Raw genomic sequence first — 26,452 nt, 5'->3', positions numbered from 1 at the left:
TACGTTTGGAAATTGCTGTTAAATAACAGAGAAAATAAGAATCTGTGGAAAAACGTGGAAAATATGGGGATTTGGATATGAAATTTATAAATCAATACCACAAGATAAGTCGGCGAGTTTTTACATATTTTTTTTCCGTAAAGAACATTTCTCACACACACAAAAAGTCAACTGAATAGGCTACTGTTAAAACGATATGCTTGAAAACGTGGGTTTGAACGAAAACGGAAGAGTGAGGAAGTTATGCTCTCACTCCGCTGATCATCTTTGATCCGCCCCCGACCAAATCGCGCGCGAGTGTGTCACTGAGGCGTTCGCATGCCTCCATCTCATTTTCTGTTGTTCACTGACTGTATCCCTACTGGAGATGTGCATAATGTTTGTGTCATTTCATGAGTCACGTTGCAATCTACATTTGACAAACAAAAATAAATGAATGAGTAGGCTATTCTAATACTTGTCATCTTGTTGTTTTATTTTTTAAACACAAGACAGTGTGGTAAAAAAAAAGAAAAGAAGAAAAAAAATACAAATCACAAATAAATGGGTGATTACAAAAATATTGTATTTATTTTTTAATAATTCACGTTAAAATAAGTGGTACAAAAAGGCTGCTTACCATATGTAGAACTAGAAAATCTTGGCTACAATTTACAAAATTATTGTAATCTGAAGCATGTGGTGTTTAGTTCGTGGGCACCACACCACATTTTACCTGCTAGTCTTTATTTTGCTGCTCTGTCATGGCTTAATAAACATTCATGTAGCTACTTCATAAAACTGTGGAATGAGATTCAAGTGTGCATTTCTTTTATTTCATCTGTCAAACCTAGTTGGATGCTGAGACTCAAAGGCTGTAAAACATTACAAAACTAAGAAAGTTTATGACAGGAAGTAAAGTAAGAAATCAGCAGTAACGGTCTGTCCCAGTCCACGTTATTAGGTGCGTACAGCATCTGGCTTGAGAAACAGTCTGCTGTGCCAGTAGTCTGGGTTGTCAAATGATGTGTTGCTGCCAGGATCCCCCATGCCAGCACACACCTTGATGTATCCCCCGATCCCTGCACACCTGCCAGTGCCCATCTCCTCAGAAACAGCCCCCACCTTCACCGGGAGATTCTGGTAGTCAGCCTGTTCCCACCCACCGCCGGGAACCACTCCAAACCTCCTCATCTCTTCATATTCCACCTTTTCCTCCCCAGCTGTGAGCACATCTGGCCTGGGCATGACCATACTGCTCAGATCTGCCTGATGTGTGGGTTGTTTATTTGTGTTGTGGTACTTGTGATCTTCCTCTTCCCCCTCGTGCTCGTTTTTCAACACCTCCACTATTTGGTCTGTCTCCCCCATCTCTGCTGCACTCTTTCCGGATGTTTGTCTCCCACGTCTCTCCCATGCTGGATCCTCTTCCTCTGTGGAGTCTGAGTGTGTGATATCCATGTATTCATACCTGCCCCTCCCCTGGGCTGCCCCCTCTTGGCCCTCCATGGCTGTGGCCCCTCTCTCAGTGCCCGCAGGTAGCTGATGTTTCTCTGTGGAGTGGCCTTGCTCTACTACATTTCCCTCACAATCCTCACTTACCTGCTTACTCCTCACAGCTAAGATTGGCGTCAGTGTTTCCACACCTGCTGCATCCTCTGCAGGTAATGAAGCCATTAAGGTTCGAGAAGGTAAAGGTGAGTTTTTAGTGCAAAGTGCCACTGAATGGGCAGCTGCCTGAGGTTGGACACCTCTGGCTGGGCAGGGTGGAGACTCTTTGCTCATGATTTCATATTCCTGAGAAGGATTTATCACCACAAGAGACAGATTGGTCTTCAGTCTTGAGTTTCTTCGGCCAGAGTGAGAAACTCTTGAGACTATAGTAAGAAGTAGGGGGAGAGTCTATGATTATACACTGTTTCAAAACGCAGCAAACAGCCAAAAAATATATATATTTGCGCTGATGATCTTACCTCTCTCTGGAGTGCCGGGCGACCCAGGCAGGACATAGCCATAGTGGTCCACCTCTTCCTCCTCGTCTGCCGTCCACACCTTGTATGAGGATGGGCTTGATGCTGTTGAAAGCTTCCTGTGCCGGCTGACGGATATACGAGGATTTCCCCTCTCTGAGCCAAATCTGGCCCTGTGAAGACTCCCAGTCTGCAAACCCTCCTCACGCAGTTCAACCTCTCTGCCATTGCCCCTGACCTCTGACCTCTCAGGCAGCGTCCGCACCGAGCTCAGACGAGATCTCTGAAACCACAGCTGACAGACAGGAAAGCAAAGACTTGGACCGATGCAGCAGTTCAGAGAAATAAATCCTGTTATATTGGAACCAGCTGGACCTGAATGACTCATATAATGTGCCTCACGTCCTGAGGTAATAACCCACTGGCAGCGCTGGGTCTTGTAATTTTGATTTTAATATAGCTCATGGCAGTGTGGTTATAATTCTGATTAAAATTAGGCTGTTGAGAGTTAAAGCTAAATAAACCTTATTACCTGTGCAAAGCAAGCATCATCTGACATTAACTTGAGCAGGTGGTAATGTTTGTGTTTGCGTGCATGTGTGGAAATATGTGAGTCTTTCACACCTGTCGGATGCTGTCCACAGGACTGGGGGTCATCGGCAGATATCCAATAGGGCCAGTCTGAGAGGTGCCACTCTACAAATCATGAGAAAAAAGTACCATGTTCAGTTTTTTTTTTATAGTGTTTAGCCTCTGATCCTTTGACGATACTCTAAATCTTTCCGAAACTGAAGCTGTTTCTCTTTACCCTGTAAGAATTAATCCGTGAACGTGACAGACTCCAAGATGGAGAGTGTTGAAGAGGAGGAGTAGCTAAACCGTCCTCCAGTCCCTCATCATCTTGGTCTAAATCTGCATCCAGAAGCCCTCGCTCTGATTCTCTTCGGTGGATTTCTATCGAGGTTGCTTCTTCTCCTTCCATCTGCAGAATAACATTGAAGTATAAGTAAAGTAAAGAACCACTTTACTTTGCACTCAATCCAATTCATAAAATATGTTTTCTAATTAAACTGTATAGCACTTTGTCTGTTTGACAGCTTTAGTTGGATACTGTTTTATCAATTAATTATATTTTATATACAAACACACAATCTTATGCAGTATGACACTCGCCGATTGAAATACCCAGCAGTAATCTGGGGGCTGAGATTGATTGACAAGTTTACAACCAAATAGTAAATAACTGATTCATCTTTCATAAAAAACACGCCAAATATTTAATGGTTCCAACTTCTCAGATGTCAGGCCTATTTCAGGATTTGTGTCTTAAATTACATCTACTAAATCATTTTGGAGCTTGACAATTGGTCAGTGAGGGGAAGCTATTTAAAGGCTCTTGTTAAGTCTGATAAAAATCACAATTTTCTAAGTTTTAATAACTAAACCATCAATCATCCAACCAAAGCCCCAGGACCAGAAATTGAATCTACAATATTCTTGCTGAGAGGCGACAGTGCTAAACCTCTTTATTACTGTACCACTCAACTATTGATCAATTAATTGATAAAATAGCAGATTACACTGCTGATTTACCTTAATGACAAGGTATCTGGGTGGGTCTCTTGCCATCCGAGTGAAGTCACTGGCCAGCTCTTTGAAGGTTGGCCTTATATTTTCATCAATCATCCAGCCTGAAGAGAAGAAGTGAAATTATCAAGTCCGTCTGACATATGTCTCTGTGCAGACAATACCCGTTATGACTGGCACAGTGTTTTGTCGTATTTACATTTGACCATGACCATGTAGACATCTATGGTACAGATGTGGGGCTGTGACAGGCGTTCGCCCTTCTCCAGCAGGCTTGGCACTTCCTGAGGCTGCACAGAGGCATATGGCTCCGCACCAAATGACATCATCTCCCACACTGTCACCCCTATTTCAGAGCAGAGATGGCACATTTAAATTCTTCTTGTCAAAATGTCATGGGGGAATTTGATTTCTTAGTGTACACAGGCTCTCACCATAACTCCAGACATCACTTTGATGAGTGTATCTTCGAAACAAGATGCTCTCAAGTGCCATCCATTTTATAGGTGTCTGGATAAGGAGACAGATCAGAAACAAACAATAAAGACTGAAACTTTTAAAGGGATAGTTTACATTTTTGGCAAATTGGCCCATTGCAATAATCCCTATAGTTTTAGGATTAGGTTTGTTACCTTCAATTGTCGGTGCAAGCTATTTTTAGAACGACGGAGCAGAGCCGTGAGCTGCTGCTACGGAGGCTCATGGGATTTCTTGGTTTCCCTCTTCAAACTCATCAAATACACAATCCAACAACTCCAAAACGCTCTTGTGGACAAGTTGTGATAACGGAACATTAGGAGACGGAGTTGTTTTTGAGGCAAATGCAGAGACTGCTTGCTGAAAAACTACCCCCGACGGGAACGTGTATCAGCGGTTTTGCATGAATTTACCTCGAAAACAACTCTGTCTTGTAACGTTCCATTATTATCTCATAGCGTGGTGAATGTGCAGGTCACAACTTGTCCACGAGAGCATTTTGGAGTTGTTGGATTGTGTACTTGATGAGTTTGATGATGGAAACCAAGAAATCCCATTAGCCTCCGTAGCATAGCTCTGAGCAGCTCACGGCTCTGCGCCGCCGTTCTAAAAATAGCTTGCACCGACAATTAAAGGTAACGAACCTACTCCTAAAACTATAGGGGTTATGGCAATGGACCAATTTGCCAAAACGTTGAACTGCCCCTTTAACTGTGATTTAACATTACAAAGTGTGACTCAAAACATCACATCTGTCAAAGCCACCTTGGTGTCAGTGTAGACGTATTTCTTGTCATCGGGATAGAGGAGATCGGCCACACCATAGTCAGAGATCTGGACCTGGTAGTCATTCTTCAGCAGGATGTTGCGAGCAGCCAGGTTCCTGTGGACCATGCAGTGTTCCTCCAGGTAGTACATACCCTACACAGGCACAAACATGTACTCTCTAAATATATACTCTGACAGCACATTATAACCTATAGCTAAAAAATAATCTGTAATTACCGCCACACTCACTTTCGCAATCTGCACACACCAGTTGAGGAGGCGCTGGGGGTCCAGACTGCTCTTGTTCTGCCTGATGTGCTCCAGTAAGGAGCCCTGCAAACTGAGCTGGGTCACCAGCTGCAGACTAGCACCTGGACAGATGCCCAGCAGTCTGACAATGTAGGGGTGGTCCAGGCTGCCCATGGACAGCATATGCTACACACAGAGCAAGGCCACATCACACTATGTACTTTTTCTGATATTGTAATTTGCATGGAAAAAAAAGCCCTCACAATTATTTGTTATGGGCACACAGTTTTGTTTTTCAGGAGGGTCTGATTCTCACATCAGTGATTTCAGTGAAGGTCTGTCGGCCTGAGCTGTCCTCGATGGTTTTAATGGCCACAGGGATCTTCACTGTCTCTCCCTCTGGAGTCCAAAATCCCTTAAATACAAATTAGACGTGCAGCTGCAGTCAAATCGTTTCTCATGAGTCTGTGAAACTTGAGTTAGACTGAGACGAAAGCTAAAATAAGAAATAAATTGGTGCATAATCAGTGAATGTCGTAAAATAAACCAGACAGACAGGTTAATCAGTACCTTGTGCACTGTGCCAAAAACCCCAGAGCCAAGGGCTTTGATTTTTTTCAGCTCTGACGGCCTCAAGATGCGGGCATGAACTTTGGTGCCTTTCTCTCCAGGACCCAGTGGCTCGAAGCTCTGTCAAAAAAAACAAAAAAAACAACAGTTCATTCCCAGATGATTTTCTTTCCCTCTCTCTGAAAATAAATGCAAGTGGGAATCAAACCAGAGACAGCTCATGGCAGCTGATGAGCTGTTGGATGCTCTCTAAAGTCTCACCTCCCCACTCTCCAGGTACCTCCGCATGGCTCTCTTGCGACGGATGGCCAGGCCTCGGTGGTACAGTACACCCAGGAAAAACAACACCAGGCAGAAGATCAAGCCAGCTGGCACACCTAAAGCTATACCTGTGATCTGTCCGCTGTACAATGAAGCAGAGAGAGAGAGAGAGATACATGGTGAAAAAAACAGAATCAGAGGTAGAGATGATTTAATCTGATTTTGGTATTTTGACTTCAGACATCATCCCTCAGATGTGTGGATCACACCAGGCGTCCTCCTCTTCTATATATTCACCAGCAGGGGGCAACACTCACCTGCTAACAGACAGTCTGGCTGTCTTGAAACAGTCATTAAGTCCTGGGCCTGAGCATCTATAACAACAAACACATCATTATCTTCAGCACTCATTACTCATTACTGTGGAAAACATATGAAAACGCACACACACACACACATGTATGTATACTTTAAACCTGGTCTCACCCCAGTGTGCAGTTGTGGTGACATGGTTCACAGTGACCGTCCCTGTTGGGATACTTGAAGATCAGCCCCTTCTGTCCATCATTTACTCCAGTAGGACAAGAAGACATGCAGTATGGACCATCTCGAAGGTGTGCACATGCTACACACTCGTCTGCACCCTAAAGAAAAACAAAGAGGATAAGAGAGAAAAACAGAGACTATACAGTGAGGCAGTTTAACCTGCAACAAGCCAAGACATAAAAGAAGAGTGGTGTGGTGGATGATTATAATTTGTCATGTGATGGACAAGGGATGGCAGAAAGTCAATATCAAATGTCTTAATGGAAGAACGCAGCAGCTTTGAATTGAACATGTCACTAAGGCATCAGAGGCTTTAAATTGTTTGACTGATTTATTTATTTCACTGATTTAGATTGCGATCATGTGATTAACAATTTCTTTCTAATGCAAGGCCAATAAATAATACATTTAAACTCAACTTTTATCTTAACATGTATGATGTAGTATTGTAGAGTTGTACGGTCCACAATGTAATGAGTGGGCGATGCAAGCAAGAGTTTATACATGGGGTCTGAGTCTTTGTTTTTATTATTAAAGGGAGTTATTACCGGTCCAATACAGCTGACTTTCCCATGCTGAGGCTTACACTCTGGATGACAGGCAACACACTCCCCACCACGCCCTGCAGATTCTCTTGGCACTCTGGGGGCACAACGGTCATAACATATATTGTTAGACAGGAGGAATATCCATCACATGAAGAAGTGGCGCAAGAATAGCATCTCTTAAGCTGCTCACCCTGTGAAAAAATTACAGCTGCCCACGCATGTGCCATCTCTGCTGTAGTCCCTGCAGGAGAGACACTGGTCAGGCCCCGGGCCCCAGCAGCCTGCGTCTGAACATAAAGGGTCACACACACGGCCCTCTGCAACTGCACACACAACGACAGAAGAAGCAACATCAGGGGCCTGCTGCAGCAATACAACAATGATTCCAACATTACAATCGACAAAAGGTTAATAAGGACTTGATTATGAAGCTTGTTCAGCTTAGAAGTGATCAAAACATTCAACATTTCATTTGGAATATGGAGAAGTTTTTATTTCTGCCAGATCCCGAGCTTGCCTCACCACACTCTGCCAGCGGCCTGTTGTTGTTGAGGTTGTTGACTCGAACTCTGCGGCCTCTGAACAGCTGTGTCCAGTTTACAGTGTGGTGGTAACAGAGGTTGGCGTTCTGACTGATGTACACGCTGCCATCACTGATGTCCCGGAGGGAGCGCAGACCCAGTGAGGTAAGAGTGGAGATGTGCATCACCATCAGAGAAAAACGCCTTTGATTTGAGGGTCGTAGGATGCAGAGGAAAAGAAAAAAGACAAAAAGAAAACCTGAAGTTAGCGGAAGAAATATTTGAAACAAATGTCAAATAATAGAAACACTTTGTTCCTGTTTTATCTCTACATGGAACGATGTGCTGCAGTTTGGATGTTGAGGTTACATGCACACACACACATACACAAATGTTCACACACAAAGTCCACACTTCTGCACAGATGTGAAACATAGACAGAGAGGAGGGGAGTGAGAGAGTGTAAAGTTAATGCACAGGGGGCTCGTCATGAGGTGTTAACATGGAGAAGAGCTCAGACGTAGCAGGCTGTACAGTGTGAAGTGGACACATGGTTATTCTCCACACTGAACATGTAAGAGAGATGCAAACAGCAGAACCGACATAAGACATAAAATAAGTGCTTCAAACAAGATTCTGTCCATTATTCTTTTTAATTAGTCCAAATAAACAATAAATGTATCCATGTGCACAGAAGGTACTGTTTATTTATTTTAACAGGTCATTTACTGTAACGCTCTGAACCAATTTCAGTTTAGATCATTTTCACTTGGTGTATAAACAGTTCTTACTTGTAAAGCGACCTCCCCTGGATGGTTTTGAGACTCGAAAACACAGACAGATCATTCAGTTCTTTGGGCCACGACTGGATGTTTAGTATATCTGAGCATAAAACATAGAGATGATGATATTAAAACATGATTTAAAGAGCATGTGTTTAGAAAATAATATAGATTTTTTTAGTTTTTCAAAGCCTCTTGCAGGAGTAGAAGAATGTATCCAGGTTTTATTTCTATTTCATTTATGTAAAAACAGTGTCTAACGTCATAGTACTAAAGTGTGCTCAAATAAACAAAACCGTTACCAAAACCTCACATCAACAAACTTTGTTTTATGCACTTACCTGTTATTTCTCTGACGGTGCGGAACACCTCCAGCTTTTTGGCATCCAGGGGTGGGATGTTTTTAAAGTCATCTCTATGATGCGTGAAAACAAATATCAACCGACTGACTGTATATGATACTGTGAAATGAGACTCTTCAGGCAGGCAAGACAATTACCCAAGAATCCCTGTGACTAGAAAGTGAAGACTCCCCTGGATCTTGGTACAGTTGATGAAGCTGTCTATGTTGCTGGAGTCCACAGTCTGTCTGTGTTCAGCTCCCGTTCCTTCACACACTGCAGGGATGACCCAACAACATCATTCATTTTGACCGCTGACAAACAGAGTCAATGTAAGTTCATGGAACGTTTTTATGACTGTCAACCTTTTGGGCAGAGTCCAGTGCATGGCTCGCACTGCCTCTGGCCTTCTCTCTCCACCTCGGTCTTTTCTGGAGGACAGACGCTCACGCAGGAGCTGCCATCCACCACGAAATGGGCTAAGATGAAAGAGAAAAAAGAAACAGAGACAGACGGGGAAAAAAACAGTGGCATTATTCAAGAAACTGAGAGCATCTTTTCATGGGTAAGAGTTTCTGAGGCCAATAGATGAAAAATATTCCGTTTTAAAAGGCACAAAAAAGGAGCAACAACAAATGCTGAGCATACAAACACACAATCACACAGGGGCTACTCACTGGGGCACTGAGAGACACAGATGGATCCGTACTGATATTTTGCGTTAGGGTTGGTCTCCATCTGAAACGTCTGCTTGTTATAGATCAGAGTCTGGGGACACTGAGGCACACAGGCTCCAGAGTCGTTGAAATGACGACATGCCTATGCAGGTACACACACACACACACACACACACACACACACACACACACACACACACACACACACACACACACACACACACACACACACACACACACACACACACACACACACACACACAGTGATTTGAGCATTTTCTTCTATCCAGGTCTGCAAACTTAGATCACCAGTCATGGCCTGATGAAACTTAGTTAGTCATTAGAGATTGTCATTAGATTGTGCAGGGCAACTGGTCCTGGGCGCGAGCCACAATAAACAATAATTTTTTGCATTTGCATTCGCCCTTCCCTTTGCATCATGACTGGGATTCTTACCCCTGCCTCCCAATTTAGAATCAATGGCATTACCCACTGAGCTATCCAGCTGGATGTGTGAAGGCCTTCGTGGCTTTCTTCTTCAGAGGCTCCCCATCCAGCCGCTTGGTCACTGTCTCTTTAGACAGGTCCTTTACATGCAGAGCCTTGTTGCATGACACACAACCCTGACCAAACCCAAGGAAGTCATTCATCAACCTAAGCAATAATAAACTGTTCTTCTGTTGACCAAGCCAAATGGCAACAGAGCCTCAATTTAAAATTCATAGTATTACCCACTGATCGCTCCAGCTGCATGTGTTGAGCCCTCATTCCAACATACTTTTATCTTAAAATTACACTTCCTGATAATGCTTACTCATAATAAAACAAAATACAATGTGATCAGGTCACTATAATGAATGGCGTTTCACTCAATATACTTATTCTTTTATATAATCTTGCTTTGTCTGTCTTGACTCTATGTATCACTTTGTTTTACTTCAAATCTGCATTATGGAACAAGGTCAGTCATATAACTGAAATGTTCTGCTACTGATTACAGCATCTACTTTTAACATCAATTCATTATAAGAAAGCAAGCTCTTCTTCTGCAGACCTTATTGACCCAGGCAATATACAATCCATGACTGGGATTCAAACCATCTCCACTGATTCTCAGTGAACGCTTACACATATGCACACAGGCAGGTTGACAGCTCCTTCACGTTAGTGTTCAGAGACAGAAAGATAATCATGTGTCTGTCTGATTGTCCGCGACTCACCCTCACTCCCCATATTCAAGTCCCGTTTAAAAACATACCTCTTCTCCCAAGCCTATGACCTCCCCTACCCAGAACCGGTGTCTCCATCATCTTGCTCATTACTGTGTTACTGTGTACTGTGTACTGTCTCTCCCTCGTCTCCCCCTGTATGTCTTGACCCCGTTTCTTTGTAAGCGTCTTGGGGTTACTGAAAAGCGCTATATAAATTAAATGAATTATTATTATTATTATTAATTATTATTAGCTCTGTCTGTACAATGTGTGACTCCTGATGTTAAGGTTGTGGGTTTGATACCCATGTTGACAGAGATCACACTCTGGCAGCGTTGGTACTCACAAAATTTTATTTACTGTAATGAAGTCTTGCATTTTAAAGGATGAAAGCATCAGTAGCATAATTGAAACCTGCAGACTGTGTGTTTATTCTTTAAAACATCGATATAATCTATCAACATTTTAGGCTAACTCTCACTGGTAGTGGTTGTCCCACATTGTCCCACATAAAAATTGTCTTTGTTCCACATTTGTTTTTGTTTTTGGATCTGGTCACCCTATGTCCATGATGAGCATGTGTCAAGATTCTGCAATGAGATTTCCACATCTTATGATTGTAGCACAAACAAGTAGCTGCCTGGAGGAAGGGAAATGAATTCAAGGAGTGTGTGGTTTGTAATTAACAGAATATGGATAAAATCCACCAGTTTTATCCCTGAAGACTTGAAGACATCAAATGTGATTGGGAACACTTGAATGGGAATAAAAGCAATAAACTAAACAGTTTTGATTTAAACTCCTGATAAATTTACAATGTCTACAAAAACTGCCTTTTTCTTTCATTTTATCAGCAAATTCCTATAGATGTAAAGACAGAGCACTTACAAAGCAGTCTACGTCCAGAGGCCCTTTACATCCTGCTGCACACTCTATGTGACAGCAGTCCCTGGGGCTGGTCCCAAAACAGCGGCCGTTACACTGCGGAGCGCACACCGTCTTAGTCACTGAGACACACAGGAGAAGCGGGTTGAACAGAGGTCACCAGTGTGCATGTGTGTGTGTGTGTGTGTGTGTGTGTGTGTGTGCACATCTTCTTCTGTCTCTGTATGAAGACAGACATTCAGCAAAGAGAGAGAAAAGGAGGGGGAGGAGAGAGAGAGAAACAGAGAGGAGTGGTAAAATGGAAACAGAACAATTGAGCACTCACAGATCTGACACTGGTCCTCATTTGGCCCCCAGCAGTAATCTCCACAAGATTTGTGGCATGGGCCTGAGAGAGGGAGAGAGGAGACTCATAAAAGAGAGACAATCTAAAGATAATTTGGGATTTGTGAAACAGGGCTATCTAAACAGAGACCTTTCTCTCCATTGTACTGGATGTCAATAGGAGCATTGTTGTCCCTGATGATATCTTGCCAGAAGATCCAGGGACCGTAACTCAGGTACTTGTTGTTGATTATCTGCACTCCTCCCTCCAGAATCTCTGTGAATCAATGGGTGAGACATGAAAAAAAAGTTGTGACTCTTTAAATTGCAACTCACAGGTAGTAGTGTAAATATTTACTAAAGGGACATACTTGCTGGATGCATACCAATAAGCACAGTCAATATGTTGGACTAAAATACCCCCATTTTGATAATAGTACATATTCAATTTACAATATACAGAGGACAACAGGCCAACCATATATGTCCATTTACAAAGGTTGTGATCTAAAAAATGTGGTACTACAGCCTTTGTCTTTCATCTGCTCTAATCTTCAGATGGATTTTACATTAGACCCCAAACAATTCCAGTATTTATTCAAATTATAAACATGTCTATGTTATAGATATAGCAGTAACATCCTTATTCACAAACTAATGTTTTGTTCCCCAGCAACATCAGTGTAACCTTCACCAATGATAATAAGTACTATGTATTTAAAAACGTTTTTTCAATGTAAGTTCTCCAAAGTATTTTTTCTACCCATTTTCCTAATGTACCCTGTAATTATAAAGTAGGTCAGTAATTTAAAAGTGCTTACAGAGAAATCTAGATCCTCTTAAACACAAAATTGGTAGCCACTGATTCCCTAATGTCTTGTCCTGAAGGGTCAGAGGGGTCACTAGGTATTTCATTTGTACCCCGTACATGAACTTCATATGAGTGCAGTAATCTAAAGCGTAACTGATGTGGACAGTTATCTTCCTTTCTATCGCCAAGAATCTGCAGCACACTGGAAAAGCCTGTGTTGCCCCAGTCTGCACATCTCAACCCTCACACAGTACATTTTGTTTGATCACTAGAAAACTGTTTTCAATCTCGGAGCTTGAAGGTTCATTTGTTTTATAGTTTTTCAGAACCTGTCCATAACGCACATTCCCCAGTCTTATTAGTGAACTGTATTAATTTTTTGTGTGAGAGTAGATTTTATGCTTCACTATAATTGTAAACGGTTGAAAAAAAATAAAAATAAAATGATGACTATTTATTTTTGTTATTTGTTGTGTGACAATATAATATACTTGTTTTTCCTGAAATGGCCATGGATAGACCTATAAAATCAAGGGGAGGGTACTACCAAAGCATATCAACAATTCTCCTGGGAGGATAATGAAGCAAGGGAGACTAATACTGAATATCTGCACTTCTTGCCATATAATTCTAGTTCAAATTCTGTGTAAGACGATATCAGGACAATGAGCTACAGCTGAGACTGCAATTCCGGCTAAATCTTGACCTTATTTTGTTTTTCTGGGTTTTCCAAGAATCAATAACAAGCATTAAACCTTAAAATTAAGTTATTTAGAGGAGCAGAAGGACCAACATGTTTGGTGCTATTGTTCATACATCTTTGTTCTCAAGACAAAACTCCCTTTACACATTGCATGTTAACATCATCTGCATCTTTTGTTTTGCTGTTTTTTCACCTGTCAGATTTGCGAGCCCCAGCTGCCGCAGGCCGTTGGAGCCATCCTTAGGGTAGTTGAAGAGGACTGAGAGGGCAAAACGTCTCTCATATAGACTGTTCCCTCTGATGATCCGTAGTTGCCCTAAAGGAATATCCTGAATGTAGTTCATAACAATGAGGACGTAGCCAGTCACCTCACGGATTGTCTAGAAGGCAGAAGAAGATCATTGGTGTGAAACAACAGGAAAATAACTTGATCTGCTCCACTTTAGATTGAAGCTGATGAAAGCCGAGGCAGTGAGGAAGGCAGGTGTTTACCTTGAGGAAGGAGAAGTCCCAGTTACTCTCAATCTGAGTGATCTCCAGGTTTCCCATGATGATCTCACAGCCATCATACCGGTCCTTAATCAGGTTGTACTGATGCTCCTGGGAACCTGTGGAGCTGAGTCCATTCTGTGTCCCGGGACACACCACTGACACACACAGGAAAGAAAGACACCTGTTACATACATTGGAGGAAAAATGGGATTTAAAGGATTTGTCTTCAATAACACCCACATGTCCCAACAATCAACTGAAGGTGACAGGAGTTCTTTGATATGTGAGCTAATCAAGTCAGGTAGCTTCTAACAAGCCTTCAAAGTTTGAGTCCTTTTAGTGAAAAATTCCCTCCAGACGAGTGGTAACACAAAACAGAGCTTCAGTATTAATCAGGCTGCTGAAGCTTCATCATAGCTTCAGGGGAGCTTTAGTCACTTTGAAGAAGAAGATCTTCGCTCACACTGATGGTCTCTCTTTGGGGATGGAACAACTACAACAAACAAAAACTCTTTCATGGGCATGTTGGCATTGTTTTAAGACAGACAGAAAAAAAAAATCCAAGGTCTGGTGAGGCAATCCAACCTCTGAAAGCACAGACTCTCTCTCATCTAGATACTGTGGTGACAACATCACCTACATGTTAAAAGACCATGTCAGTGGTTTCACATGTTTTAGTCCACATGGTCTATGTTTTGTAGCCCAAATATTTATCCTGTAACTCCACGTGTTTTACATGTGGTTGCCATACCCTTTCAGACAAAAGAGAGTATGCAGTACTGCAGTATTGTATATTGCAGACTGCAGTATTTATGGCTTTGGTCAGTCTTCCTGATGATGAAGCAAGCAGGCTCTAACCCCACAACATGTATCAGGATAGGGCCTGGGGCTGATGGAGAGGAGGCCGAGGGTCGAAGGACCAGGACTTTTTCACAGACAAAGTGCCTCATTGTGATGAAGCTATAAATGTGGTCAGTGTGTCCCAGTGAGTGAAGAGTGATGCAGTGATAGACAGTGCTTCTGTGTGTGTGCATGTGCGTACGTGTGCGTCTGAGGGGTCTGCATTGCTGAGATCATACCAAAAGACAATGGGCCATGTGTGAGTTGGACACTCTGGCAGAGAGAAGGGAAATATCGTGAACGGAAGGAGACATACACACCATCTCGTATACTGACCAAAGAAAAACTGTGGTACTGGCTCCCTGTGTGCAACAGGGCGGCACCTGCAGCCGTAAACACAAGTCATATTTCCTGTCTTCACTGGGGACATGTGGAGGTATGAACTAGAATCCTGCTTTGTGAATGTGAATTTGATCGCCCTCATAAATAACATTGGTGACTTGCTGCATGTATTTCATGGACAATACTGCAGAGTTGCACATTGAAAGATAGCTGTAACCCAATCTGTATCCCAGTGCACTCATTCACTTCTGCCTGCATCTGGGAGAGCTGCATAACAATTCTGATTGTCACAACACTGAAAACACACTTGCATGCACAAAACACATCTGGTTTAATCACATAAAACACTTTTGAGCAATTATGAGTAACTGTCATTATCACTCCATCCCTATGTTAAGCAGTAGGGTACACAATACATGGTTTGTAACTCACTATAATGTAGTTGTAAGTAAGTAACTGTTCAGTAACGTTTTACAAATGGGGCCATTTAGCCTCCACCAGGGTTTTAATGCTGTTACCATTAATCACTAGCAGTGTATAAAGGGCTGATATATTGCTGCATTAAGGGCCTCGATCAGAGCTCAGTGTTAATGGTTAAAACCGGCTCTCAAGGAGGAGAATAAAAAATAAAAACACTCTGTTTTAAATGATAAGAAGTTTCAGCATTCTATTCTATTCTATTCTATTATTTTCTATTTCACAACATAACTGCAGCTGAAACATGTAAATGCAGGTGGATCATGCTGAACAGTAACAGCTAACAGGTGCACTCAAACAGGAATTGTTTTTTGTTTGTTTTGTTTTTTTATGTTTAAGGGTAGAAAAACGAGAACAAAAACTTTGAATCACTAATGTGATTTTTTTTTTTTTTTTTTTTTTTAAGTTATAAATCTCTCTAGAAAGGCTAGACAAATGATCATACCTTCATGGGTTTGGGTTGATGCTGATTGGAGTCTCCACGTTAAGGTCACACAAAGCAGAACGACTCTCCACTGGTCCATGTTGAAAGAAAACGTATATTTCAAGACAGAGATTATTCAGGTTCCATGCTCTGAAAAAATAATCCAGTCAGGTCAAAGTGAAGGAGAAAATATACTCCTTTGAAAGTTCGCACACAACATAACGTAAAAAGAGCAGATAAATCGCGCCAATTGCAAGAAAAAAAACAGAAACCCCCAAAAACTGGAAAAGGCGAACAAGTGGTGGTTTATTTTGATGCTGGGTTTCCCCCCCTGCGGAGAGTGGCATGTGATTGGCCAGGAGCCCGATTTATTAACCAATCAGAGGTTGGTCCGTCTTTTTTTCTTCTTCTTTTTTTCCCCTACAAGCCACAATCTTGTTGACAACGAGCTTGCAAATTGTCCAAGATTCATGTGGGGTAGAGAGTGAGATATATTAATTGTTTTTAATTTCTCTTGAAATACATCATGGTAACATATCAGCCCTACACAGTCTGGGTCTTTCACCTTCAGTAGATCAAGTGGATTGTTTTTGTCTCGGTGTATAATAGCCTATTGGTACTGGACAAGTATCAGTGATCAAGACTGAAATATTCAGTTAACATGTGTAATGTGATCTGGACCTTAAACCTTGTATGTGCACCAACGTGGACACCATGTACCCTATATGTCTTTCTTTATGTGCAGTTATTTTGGTTTCATGTTGTCAGCTGCTGCATGTAGAGGCAGAGTGGCTGAGTGGCTGCACTGTTTCCCCTGTAAAGAGCAGTATTGTCCCCCCAGCCCTGTCAACTGGTTAATCACCTCTTTGATGCGTGTGTAGCAGCTCGTCACAATGGACACATTGTCAGATGGTCAAGTGACTTCTGAACCCAGAACAAGAACATGTTTAATTTTCTGAAAAAAAAAATGGCACTTGGAGCAGTCGAGATTCCTGAACATGGAGCTGTGAATGAAAAGAGGACGACTCGCTAATGGATGGGTATGTGTAACTGCTTCTGACAGATGCACTAATCTGATTTCTGAATGAGAGAGAGAGAGAGAGAGAGAGAGATAGGAGAACTGTTGCTGTTTGTGGAAATCTGAATAATAGTGAGATCATCCAAACATCATTATGACCAATTTTCTGTGGAATTTTGATTCCAATGTTGATTTCTTTATGTGTTCCACCAGACAGGAGAATACAATGTGTTAAACATAATACCCTTGTTGTACTGTAACATGTTTTACCATCAAAGTAAGTTCTGACTATACTGTATGTGCATCAGCCTGTACACACCGAGTTGCTGCCCTCTCCCAGCTGCTCTCTCTGTCCAGCAGGAGGAGACAGAGTCTGAGTATTGGTGCTCTGATAACAGAGCTGCTGCAGCCTCAGTCAGTGTTTGCACCTTCATGTCCCTTTTAACACATATTACTCTTCTTCTTTAGTTATCCTGCAGTCTGTACTAATAAAATGATCAGCTGCCATTTATCCACTTGCCTATGGAATGGTGGAAAACTTTGCAGGATGTCATTACTCAGTAAGTTGGAAGAAAATTTCACAACCTGAGTCACTGAGCAATTTTTTTTCCCCCTCTCTTGCTCATTAAAACTGTGAAAAGTGGAAAAATATCACAGTGGGGATGAAACTAGAGTGATATCAAACTAAGATGTTTTTTTTGTGTGGTTATTTTCCACACTCCCAGGACGGTTTGCAGGTTGTCATAAAGGCCTGATGATTCTGTGAATTCTGCGGAGTTTGGCACACCACGGTGGTGTCGGCCTCGGTGTCAGCCCTGGTGGCCCTGTCCCTTCCAAGGCGAGCTGTTGGGGGTGACTGCTGTGGCCTTTTGGAGTTGCCACTCCCTTCAGAGATTGATGAATTGATGGTGGGGCTGCTGCCAGTGTGTCTGTGCCCTGGGCGAAGGCGTCCCGGTTACGGGTGGGAATCCCAGCTATGGCATCCGCCCTGGGGCTACTATTGTAGCCGTCCTGCAGGGGGCCCTGGGGGCTGGTGGCCGCGGGAGCAGCTCTGACCCACATACTGCTGTCACACCCCTGGAGACACAGCGGCACTCTCCCCTACATGGACCTCTGATTGGCTCTGATGAAACGACTCCGTGAAGTGCAGCTATTATACAGGGAAACTACCTGATTGTGCCAGACCTCTCTTGGTGACAGCAGTGAGGAAAGGCCAAAAGAGAAAGGCGACATACATCCATGTCGACCCCACCATTTGACCTGTTCTCTCCATACAAATGTCCACTGCTAGATTTTTGATAATTAAACTTGTTAAATGTGCTGTTAATTAATCTGGGTGAGTTTTGGCTAAGAACTCATATACGTTTCAAGTGTCCACCCATAGTTGTTGGGCCTTCACTGTGGTGCATGATGTCTGTGCATGGTTTGATACTACAATACTGTTTTCACAGTCACCTGTTGAAGTGGAAGAGTTTACCTTAAATCTGAGTTTAGGGGTGTACACATTATTTTGTGACATCACAACTAGTTCACTTTCCAATATAATAATATCTGTAAACTCATACAAAGTGGAAATGTATACCCTTTGAAGCCAGTAAACACTTTGTGTCTATCAGTTTGCATACATAGATGTTGAAGTCAAAAAACAAGAGGTAGCCTACTGTAGATATAAATCTAGTGGTTTCCTATGAATCTGTTTATTTATTTTGACAGAATGTACAAGGATAATTATGAGTCAAAGTTGTGTTTTTATGGTGTAAAACGTGTGGGATTTTTTTTTTTTTTTTTAAAGGCTGTGATCTAAATAAATATACAGATGATTAAGCCCATTCATTAGCTATAAAGCCTTCACTGAGTTCAATCATAACCACGGTAAATGATGACACGGGAGAATTTGTGTCTTTTTCTTTTATTGACCGATCAACGCAGTGCCAGTTAATCATCAAATCATTCAACACTTTTGCACCAGTTTGTGCTGTTTTTATTTCCTCCACTTAATAAATTCATTTTCAGTTTGTTCCTTTTTGAAAAACATATTATTAACAGCTGGAATGTTGTGCAGTCTGGCTTTTCTTCATTTTTCAAGTCTAAAGTCTGCCAATAGTCACTGAGAGAGGGATGTTTAGCCACAGTACTGCAAGGGCATCACTGTTACAGATCATAGGTGAGATACTTGAATGTTGGACATTCCTACATACAAACCTGTTATCAAAGAGAAATTAACCACTGGCAATATAAGGCCACGAAAAACATGTTCACACCAAATGAATGTAATAGAGGGCACATCACACACACAAGCTGCTGTCAGTTATACATGTCTGCCAACACACTGAACCCAATATCTACAGGTGTATCAACGACACGTTCAATTAGACCGCGAATACCATGATATACTTTTCTTGTTACATAAACATATATACAGTTGCGCTGACATAGAAAAGCATGCTTTTGCATATTAGAAGGTTGTTCGGTAAACTTTACACTAAATCCTTAACATTTATCGGTACAGCATTGTTCCAACCAGCAGCAGTAATTTAGACTAACAAATATAGTCTGAGGAAACAAGCCATTATAATTCACCTTTATTACAGATCTTGTACAGTATTAACATGCCTTATGATGCAGTATTACTATCATCCTCTCTCCTATTGTTTTCAAATTATGTGATTTGTGAACACTCAAAAAGACAACCAGTTGATCTAGTTAGCAAATTAAGAAAAAAAACAACACTAAAATCAACAATTTCCCTTTGATCCAAAATAAATAAATACTCCATCCAAAAATACAAGGAAAAAAACAGACATTACATTTTGTACAACAATAATGCATCTAGAGTTATTTTGTGCAACATGGTACACAGAGATACGGTCAACACAAGAAACACATATAATGTCACGCCAATTAGGGATGAGTAAATCAGGATGACAGGCAATGTGAGTTCTTTTGAACAGATGTAGTGTAGCTGCTTGCACAAACTGCCTTAAAAAATAAACATTCAGAACCATGTAAGCTCTCTAATATTGCCAATCACATGCTCTGCTGCATCACTCTGCCAGGCCAATAGCAGCATTTTTTTTTCTAAGTCACAGAGCAAGCACAGTGTGCCTGTTCTGTCATCTGTATCAGTTCAACTATCACACCTCACTGATGCCAGACAAACTGTTTTAACCCTTACCGAGCCGGGCGAGTGGACGACGAACAAATCATTATTTACAGCAGCGGCCTGCAGTGGTTCACAGCTCTTACAAGCTCATGAGCAAGTATTGGGATATCTCCATGCAGACTGGGAAGCAGTAATATACAGTGATATGGAGGCTTCTTTTTTTTCACCAGCTGCCTTAGCAGTAAATGCACGTTGCAATAAAGGGAGAGACAGAACATGATGCACTTAGAAAAGAAAATCAATAAATAAACACATGAACAAATAAATACATGTTGACAAAAATAAAACGACTATCCTCTGTATATGTCAGCAGATTTAGTGTTTGAGAAAATAAATACAAAAATAATCAACCAATCTGAACCAACGTACGTTTTCAGTAAAATAAATGAAGCTCTACTAGAGTGTATAATTTGTTGGTGGTAAAACATCTGCATGGACGGCAAATGACAACTTGACATTTATCAGAGCCTGTGTGAATACAATGTTTTCAGACAACGTGATAGTATTCTGAGATAATAATAGTATTCACACTATACTATTATGACATTCTTTATAATTTACATCAAGTATCTGAGAGAAGGATGCTCTGCCATCATGAGACTAGATTTATCACATTTTCTGAACAAATTAAGAAGTGATGGAGGTAAAGGTCAGGTCATAGACTGTCAAGAGGGGGAAATACATATGCCTCCACAACAACATTATACTATTACATCCCGATATTTATGTATTCAGCTTATAGAATGTAAGTCGTTTTGATCAACTTCGACACCATTGGTTTGTATATGATTAAAAACACTCACCGCAGATCCAAACAAATTAAATAAAGTAAATAAAATAGAAGTGTTTGGGGGGGAGAAAGCCATTGAGAGTCACCCCCTGGGAGCTTTTCAGCACCGCCTCTCCGTGTAAACACAATGGATCCATTATAACCTCTACCTGGAGCTGGCACCCAGGCTCTTCCCCGCTCTGCCGACCGAACTCTTCACTTCTTGTTCTTCAGCTGATTGGCCAGCCAGTCCAGGCCCTCGTAGAGACCGTCGCCGCTGGTGGCACAGGTGGCCTGAATGTACCAGTTACGGTGGCGTAAGGAGTGCAGCCCCAGCTTGTCTGTGATCTCTGCAGCGTTCATGGCATTGGGCAGGTCCTGGATAAGAGTGACAAAGTGACAAAAGACACGGGTGTTGGTGAAGACGCAGGCAACAAAGTAGGAAATGTGCAGGCAGAGATGTAAGAAAAAGGACGTACCTGTTTGTTGGCAAAGACCAGGAGAACGGCGTCCCGCAGCTCGTCCTCAGCCAGCATCCTCATCAGCTCCTCCCGAGCTTCGTTCACCCGCTCCCGGTCGTTGCTGTCCACCACAAAGATCAAGCCTGGGAGGAGAGATGAGAGCTGGTGGCAGAGTCTTTTTGAGGATTACAAGACAAAAACCATCAGCTCGGCTATGCCAGAATCAGTTCCATCCCACTTTCTAGCAAAATGCTGACATCATATTGTTAAAAAAAACATATTGCTCAATCAGGCTTTTTCATTGTCCAGGCTTTCAACGTGACTAAGACGGTAATGATTTGAAACAGTTGGAGGCTGTTTGCAGATGACATCATGTAGCATTAGTCAAAAGTGCCCTCAGGTGCTGGGGGTGACTGTGTGCTGCAGGATCTGCCACAGGACTAGAGAGGCCTTGTGTTTACTTCATCATGGCTGACTACTGCATCATCTGAAGGGCTGCTGCTCTGGCTCACCCTGGGTGTTCTGGAAGTAGTGCCTCCACAGGGGACGGATCTTGTCCTGGCCACCCACGTCCCACACGGTGAAACTGATGTTCTTGTACTCCACCGTCTCTACGTTGAAACCTGAATAAAAAGCATATGCAAATTAAAAAATTAGTTACATAAGCAGGATAAACTCAGAGACAGATGTTTTATATAATGCTATCAATAATGAATTCTTTCCTCACGCACCAATTGTGGGGATGGTGGTGACAATCTCCCCCAGCTTCAGCTTGTAGAGGATGGTGGTTTTTCCAGCAGCATCCAGCCCCACCATGAGAATCCTCATCTCCTTCTTGCCTATCAGGCTCTTCAACAGATTCCCGAAGATGTTCCCCATGATGACTGCCGGCTCTCACCTCAGCTGCAACAGAACTGTCACACAGCAAGTTGGAAGATACACTTTATATATAGCAACAAAGCTGCCAAAACAAACCACATTTAGAGTCAAAAACCACACACACACACACACAAAAAGAAATCCCACAGGGAGACACAGTAGCTCTTCAAAATCAACTCTCGACATCACCACCTCGTTACAGCTGAAAGCCACCTCAGAGGAAAAGCCAATAAAGGCATACTTCACACCTCGGCAGGCACTTGACCTGACTTAAAGGCTGTTGCTTTACACTTTGACAGCTCACTGGGGAAAGCAGCCGCCATACTGGATCTCTGTAATGTGGATCAGCTTTCATGTGGTGCAGAGTAACCACCTTTCATGCTGTTTGCAAGCAATTGAATAAACACCAGAGCAACAATCAATTCATATTACACCACAGTGTATGATTCATTAGTTTAGCTTGAGTGATGGATATCTTTCAGATGTGTGATTGTTCTTTTTTAGTCTCTTCTATTTATTGCTTACCCTATTCTTACTATCTTTTTGAAATGTGAAGGGAGGCAATGCAAGTATAATAATTTCATTGCATGGTTTTTAACGTATGATAGGCTATATGACAATAAATATCTTGAATCTTGAATATATCTTGTGCTCACACTAACGTGGGTTTACTGTTGTTTATTCATAGAGGCGGCTCTATAACAGGCCAGCTCTGCAGTCAACTTGGTCTCTAGCCTATTCCACCTGCAGGTGCATCATATATCTGAGGGTATATGCAAAAAAAAAAAAGCATACAGAATAATGTGTGGCAGACGGAGCATCCATATTTATCTCTATTTATATTTAATGATTATAAGAGCGGCCGAAAACCCACTGACTAGCTCCATGTCCATTCATTTCTATCAAATACACAGGCTACAGCTGCTAGCGTAGCCCATCACAGCTGCAGTGGCCGCACATCCATGTAGGGTACATCTGTCATAATGCGAAGGGAAGACGGCTGCTGCTGCTGCTGCTGCTGCTGCTGCAGTCCAAACAGGCGGTGCATGTGAATGAATCACATTACGCATAACTTGATGTAATAATAATCATTGGTAGCGCTGTTCGTTAGCAACAATATTAGCTAATGTCGTCAGGATTCAAGACGAGTAAAAAAAAAAAAAAAAAAAAAAAAATTCTCCGGGTCAATTTCTGTGTTGTAATCCCCCCCCCCTTTGTACAGTCACGACAGGCGCACCATTACTCGGCCCAATGTCGTCGTTTCACGGCCGTTTATTTACCAAGGAGGCGAAACGAGATGTTAAAAACAGCAACGGATACGCTGCATCCACCCTTTAACACTCCTATACATCTTTGAACATTTTCTGCATTTGCATCTCATTCAACACTTACCCGTCAACGGCGGGCGGGCAGGCTACCAGCTGGACTCAGGCAAAAGGACTGGATGACAGTCTCGCGAGGAACTCCGGCTGTGACACTGTGTAATCTCGCGGTATTTGGACTGCCATGAGCATCTCTCACATTTGTCATCCCGGATGACTTGTTAGAGGCCAGGAGCACAGCTGCAGGGCGACTAATTGAATTGTCTCTTTATAAAACATGAAAATGATGACCTTTAACATCCTCATCAATCCCCTTTGAGATTTTACCTTCTTAAGTGATGTTCAAACACGTTTAAGACATAGCCTAATTCCTACACAGTATTCGTTTTGACCAATAAATTTTCCTTGTGTTTAAATGTTAGGCTAGGTTATTTGTGTGCTGTTTCAGGGTCTAAACCAATATGAAATGTAACAAAGAGTCTGCAGGCAAACATGCTTGAATAATTAAAACCGGAATTATCTTAATGAATAAGTAAATGGCTGACTGTAATAGGATGCCAAGTGATACTTCCTGGCAGCAGTGTGTCACATATAATGAGGTGGCAGGAGGCAACTAAACATAGACAGAATCAATATTGTAGCAGGTTACTAACCCTAGGTGCTGTTTGTTTTTTGTTTTTACATTTTTAAGATAGGCCTATTGTGTATTTAAAAGGTGATATTGTACTATTATGTGGTTTTAGCCTACAGGTGACAAGGAATAGGGAACTCCACCTATTTCCAAAGTGTAACTTTTTACCTATGAACCATCAGAAAAACAAACCCATTGTTATTAGATGACACACCCATGACCTGCCCCACAGCCACACGTGAATCCGACATTTGTCTCCTCTTCCTCTCTGCTGTGTGTCAGTCAGCGGTCCGGTAATAGATGTGTTTATCAATTCGGTGGTGAAGGCAGAAGGAATAAAGAGGGGAGCAGATGTTTGCAGCTGCAGACCAGATTACGGGGTGGAGTGCATGGTGGGGGAGCCTGCCGAGTTTGTGTGCACAGGGAGTTTTGAGAGGGTTACAGCGGGCTCGGGTGGTGGCAGCAGAGGTGGGGTGGGGAGTTATGACTTAAAGGAGCCTTTCCTCTGAAGTGTCTGCCAGCGTGCACCCCAGCAAACACAATCACAAGTCTCGTTGGTTCTGCTAGCTGAACTAATGAGGGCCTGCGCGTCGAGGGCAGGGGCTTTGATGTTCTGGGTAGCTGGCTCCTTGTGTTTTCTCTCCCGCTCTCCTTCTCTGCCTGTCCCACATCAAAAATGAAAGGGGAGTTGAGAAGCAGATGTTTTGAGGCATGTATTTATACAGAGTACACTTTATTCACCCCCTTCTCCATACTCCACTTGTCCTTTGCTTCTGCATCTCTGCTATACGTAGCGCGAGGATCTATCTCTCTATCTTTATATCCAACTAAACGCACTAAATCGCCTTACTTTATACATATAATCATCCTGTCAATCAAAGTGGGTAACTTTTATCTCTCCTAACTTCCTCTCTCTGCGTCCCTCTCTTTAATTTCAGCCCTGTCTGGTTGTCATTACTCAGGAGAGAGAGAGAGAGGAGGGGGGGGGGGGGGGGGGGCGGTCAATGTGTTGCTATGCATGTGTCTATGTCTGCAGCGATGAGGGGGAGAATGGGAAAGAGAGAAAAAGAGTGAAGAGAGGGAGAGAAAGCAATCCCAGGCTGTCCACCAACCTCTGTCTCACACATGGGAGAAACAGTGACAGGAAATTCCCTTTTGCAGCAGCTCCAGGGTGAAATGATAAAGGAAAAAAGAAATGCAAACCAGAAATCCAGTCCCTTATCATTCCCTACCAGTCGCTGTCTCCTCTTTATTCCCGCACTAAATACCAAACAGACAGAACAGTTAATTCAGCCACTGGCACTACCATTCCTCAGGAGTCAAGGGATATTTACCCAAGTCCATCCAAACAAGACTTAATTGGTATTAAATCCTATATAGCAGGAGCGGTTCTCCCAGTAGACTGTGCGAGGAGACAGTTTGGATCATATCTAGGAATGCTGCCGTCATAAATCCAGTCAGGTGCTGACATTAGCACTTTGCTAAATCTACAGTGTAACTAGAATGAGGGTGCAAATCACTCGGGTCACCAGGAGTTCTGACAGCTCATGTGTGCACACCAGCATGCATGTTTTTGATTGTGCATCGGTGCCAGCATTTCTACATGTAAGTGTCTTTGTACATAAAACCATGCATGTGTTTATGTTTGTGTAGTCTGTCTCCCAGGTAACAGGGACACAGCGTCCCAGCAGCACGTGGTTCAGCGAGTCCCTTCCTTGGCTATGAACTCTGGACAGATGATCCCCTCAGATGCTCACACAGCAAAGACTGGTATAATCACCCCCACTCTCTGCTCTCTTGATGCTTCTCTCCAGTAATAAAAGTCATACTTTAAGGAAACAATATCCTGCGGCCATAAAAAGTCCTTCTCTCAGCATGAAGTGGCCATAAAAAAGGCTCTCACCTCCCAAATCTGTAGTGCGTAGAGCTTACCCCCCATTTACACAGCAACAGACACACACGCTCAAACATACACAGACCCTTCAGTATCGGTTCAAGACTAAAGCAGGTCCATCTCTCACTTTGACATGTACTACATGTGGGAAGAATCTAAGGAGTGCTCAGACTGATGAAATGGACAAAAGTAAGCACAGAATAATAAGGTCTCAGTCAAGATTTCATAGGAAAATGACACAAATCACATCACAGGTACACCAAGAGGAAGCATAATTCTGTCCTAATATTGACATGAATTCATGAAAAACAGGACCACTAGCGACCACTCTCATGAAGTCATTACTATAGTTACAATGGTATAAATAAATGTAAATGATTAGTTATTCACCGTAAGGGATCGAAGGGCTGAATCTGTTTTTCAGACGGATATTGCCTCAACTTTTCAATCTTCAGTTTTACAAGTATACCAGCAAAGCTTATAAAAGTCCTGCATTTGCTTTCCACCTGAAAGATTTCTGTCTAACATAT

General features: G+C 42.3%; 2 protein-coding genes across 3 annotated transcripts; both read right to left on the bottom strand.

Moving 5' to 3' along the window:
• Window positions 1-609: 609 nt before the first annotated feature.
• erbb3b (erb-b2 receptor tyrosine kinase 3b) lies at window positions 610-16,045 on the bottom strand. Its single transcript, XM_083974714.1, has 28 exons — window positions 15,807-16,045; window positions 13,703-13,857; window positions 13,404-13,590; window positions 11,848-11,973; window positions 11,698-11,760; window positions 11,376-11,494; window positions 9,277-9,418; window positions 8,965-9,078; window positions 8,758-8,875; window positions 8,600-8,673; window positions 8,268-8,358; window positions 7,478-7,680; window positions 7,146-7,278; window positions 6,956-7,049; window positions 6,348-6,505; window positions 6,179-6,235; window positions 5,862-6,003; window positions 5,601-5,720; window positions 5,347-5,445; window positions 5,031-5,216; window positions 4,779-4,934; window positions 3,971-4,046; window positions 3,736-3,882; window positions 3,543-3,640; window positions 2,758-2,931; window positions 2,574-2,645; window positions 1,953-2,244; window positions 610-1,856 (listed from the first exon to the last, which is right to left on the bottom strand). The coding sequence occupies exons 1-28, from the start codon at window positions 15,883-15,885 to the stop codon at window positions 940-942; spliced, it is 4,392 nt and encodes a 1,463-aa protein (XP_083830840.1). The 5' UTR covers window positions 15,886-16,045; the 3' UTR covers window positions 610-939.
• Window positions 16,046-20,951: 4,906 nt separating this feature from the next.
• On the bottom strand, window positions 20,952-22,075 carry arf3a (ADP-ribosylation factor 3a; the record flags this gene model as incomplete). Of its 2 annotated transcripts, XM_083976240.1 has the most annotated exons (4): window positions 20,952-21,113; window positions 21,215-21,339; window positions 21,709-21,819; window positions 21,928-22,075. In XM_083976240.1, 4 exons carry the CDS (start codon window positions 22,073-22,075, stop codon window positions 20,952-20,954), a joined length of 546 nt encoding a protein of 181 aa, XP_083832366.1. The 2 variants fall into 2 exon arrangements, with proteins under 2 accessions (XP_083832366.1, XP_083832367.1); XM_083976241.1 differs by lacking the exon at window positions 21,709-21,819.
• Window positions 22,076-26,452: the final 4,377 nt, after the last annotated feature.

The sequence above is a fragment of the Trachurus trachurus genome (assembly GCF_905171665.1).
Source record: "Trachurus trachurus genome assembly, chromosome: 7".
Taxonomy (NCBI): domain Eukaryota; kingdom Metazoa; phylum Chordata; class Actinopteri; order Carangiformes; family Carangidae; genus Trachurus; species Trachurus trachurus.
Note: the sequence above shows the minus strand (reverse complement) of the source record. Positions and strands in the feature narration are given on the sequence as shown.

What these genes read in the sequence shown, in the direction of transcription:
- erbb3b (XM_083974714.1), bottom strand. Translation starts at nt 15,885, where the DNA reads ATGGACCAGTGGAGAGTCGTTCTGCTTTGTGTGACCTTAACGTGGAGA. An exon ending in GGTACCTGGAGAGTGGGGAG is followed by an intron (nt 5,721 to 5,861) that starts GTGAGACTTTAG and finishes TTTTTTTGACAG; the next exon opens with AGCTTCGAGCCACTGGGTCC. An exon ending in ACGTCTACACTGACACCAAG is followed by an intron (nt 4,047 to 4,778) that starts GTGGCTTTGACA and finishes CTCCTTATCCAG; the next exon opens with ACACCTATAAAATGGATGGC.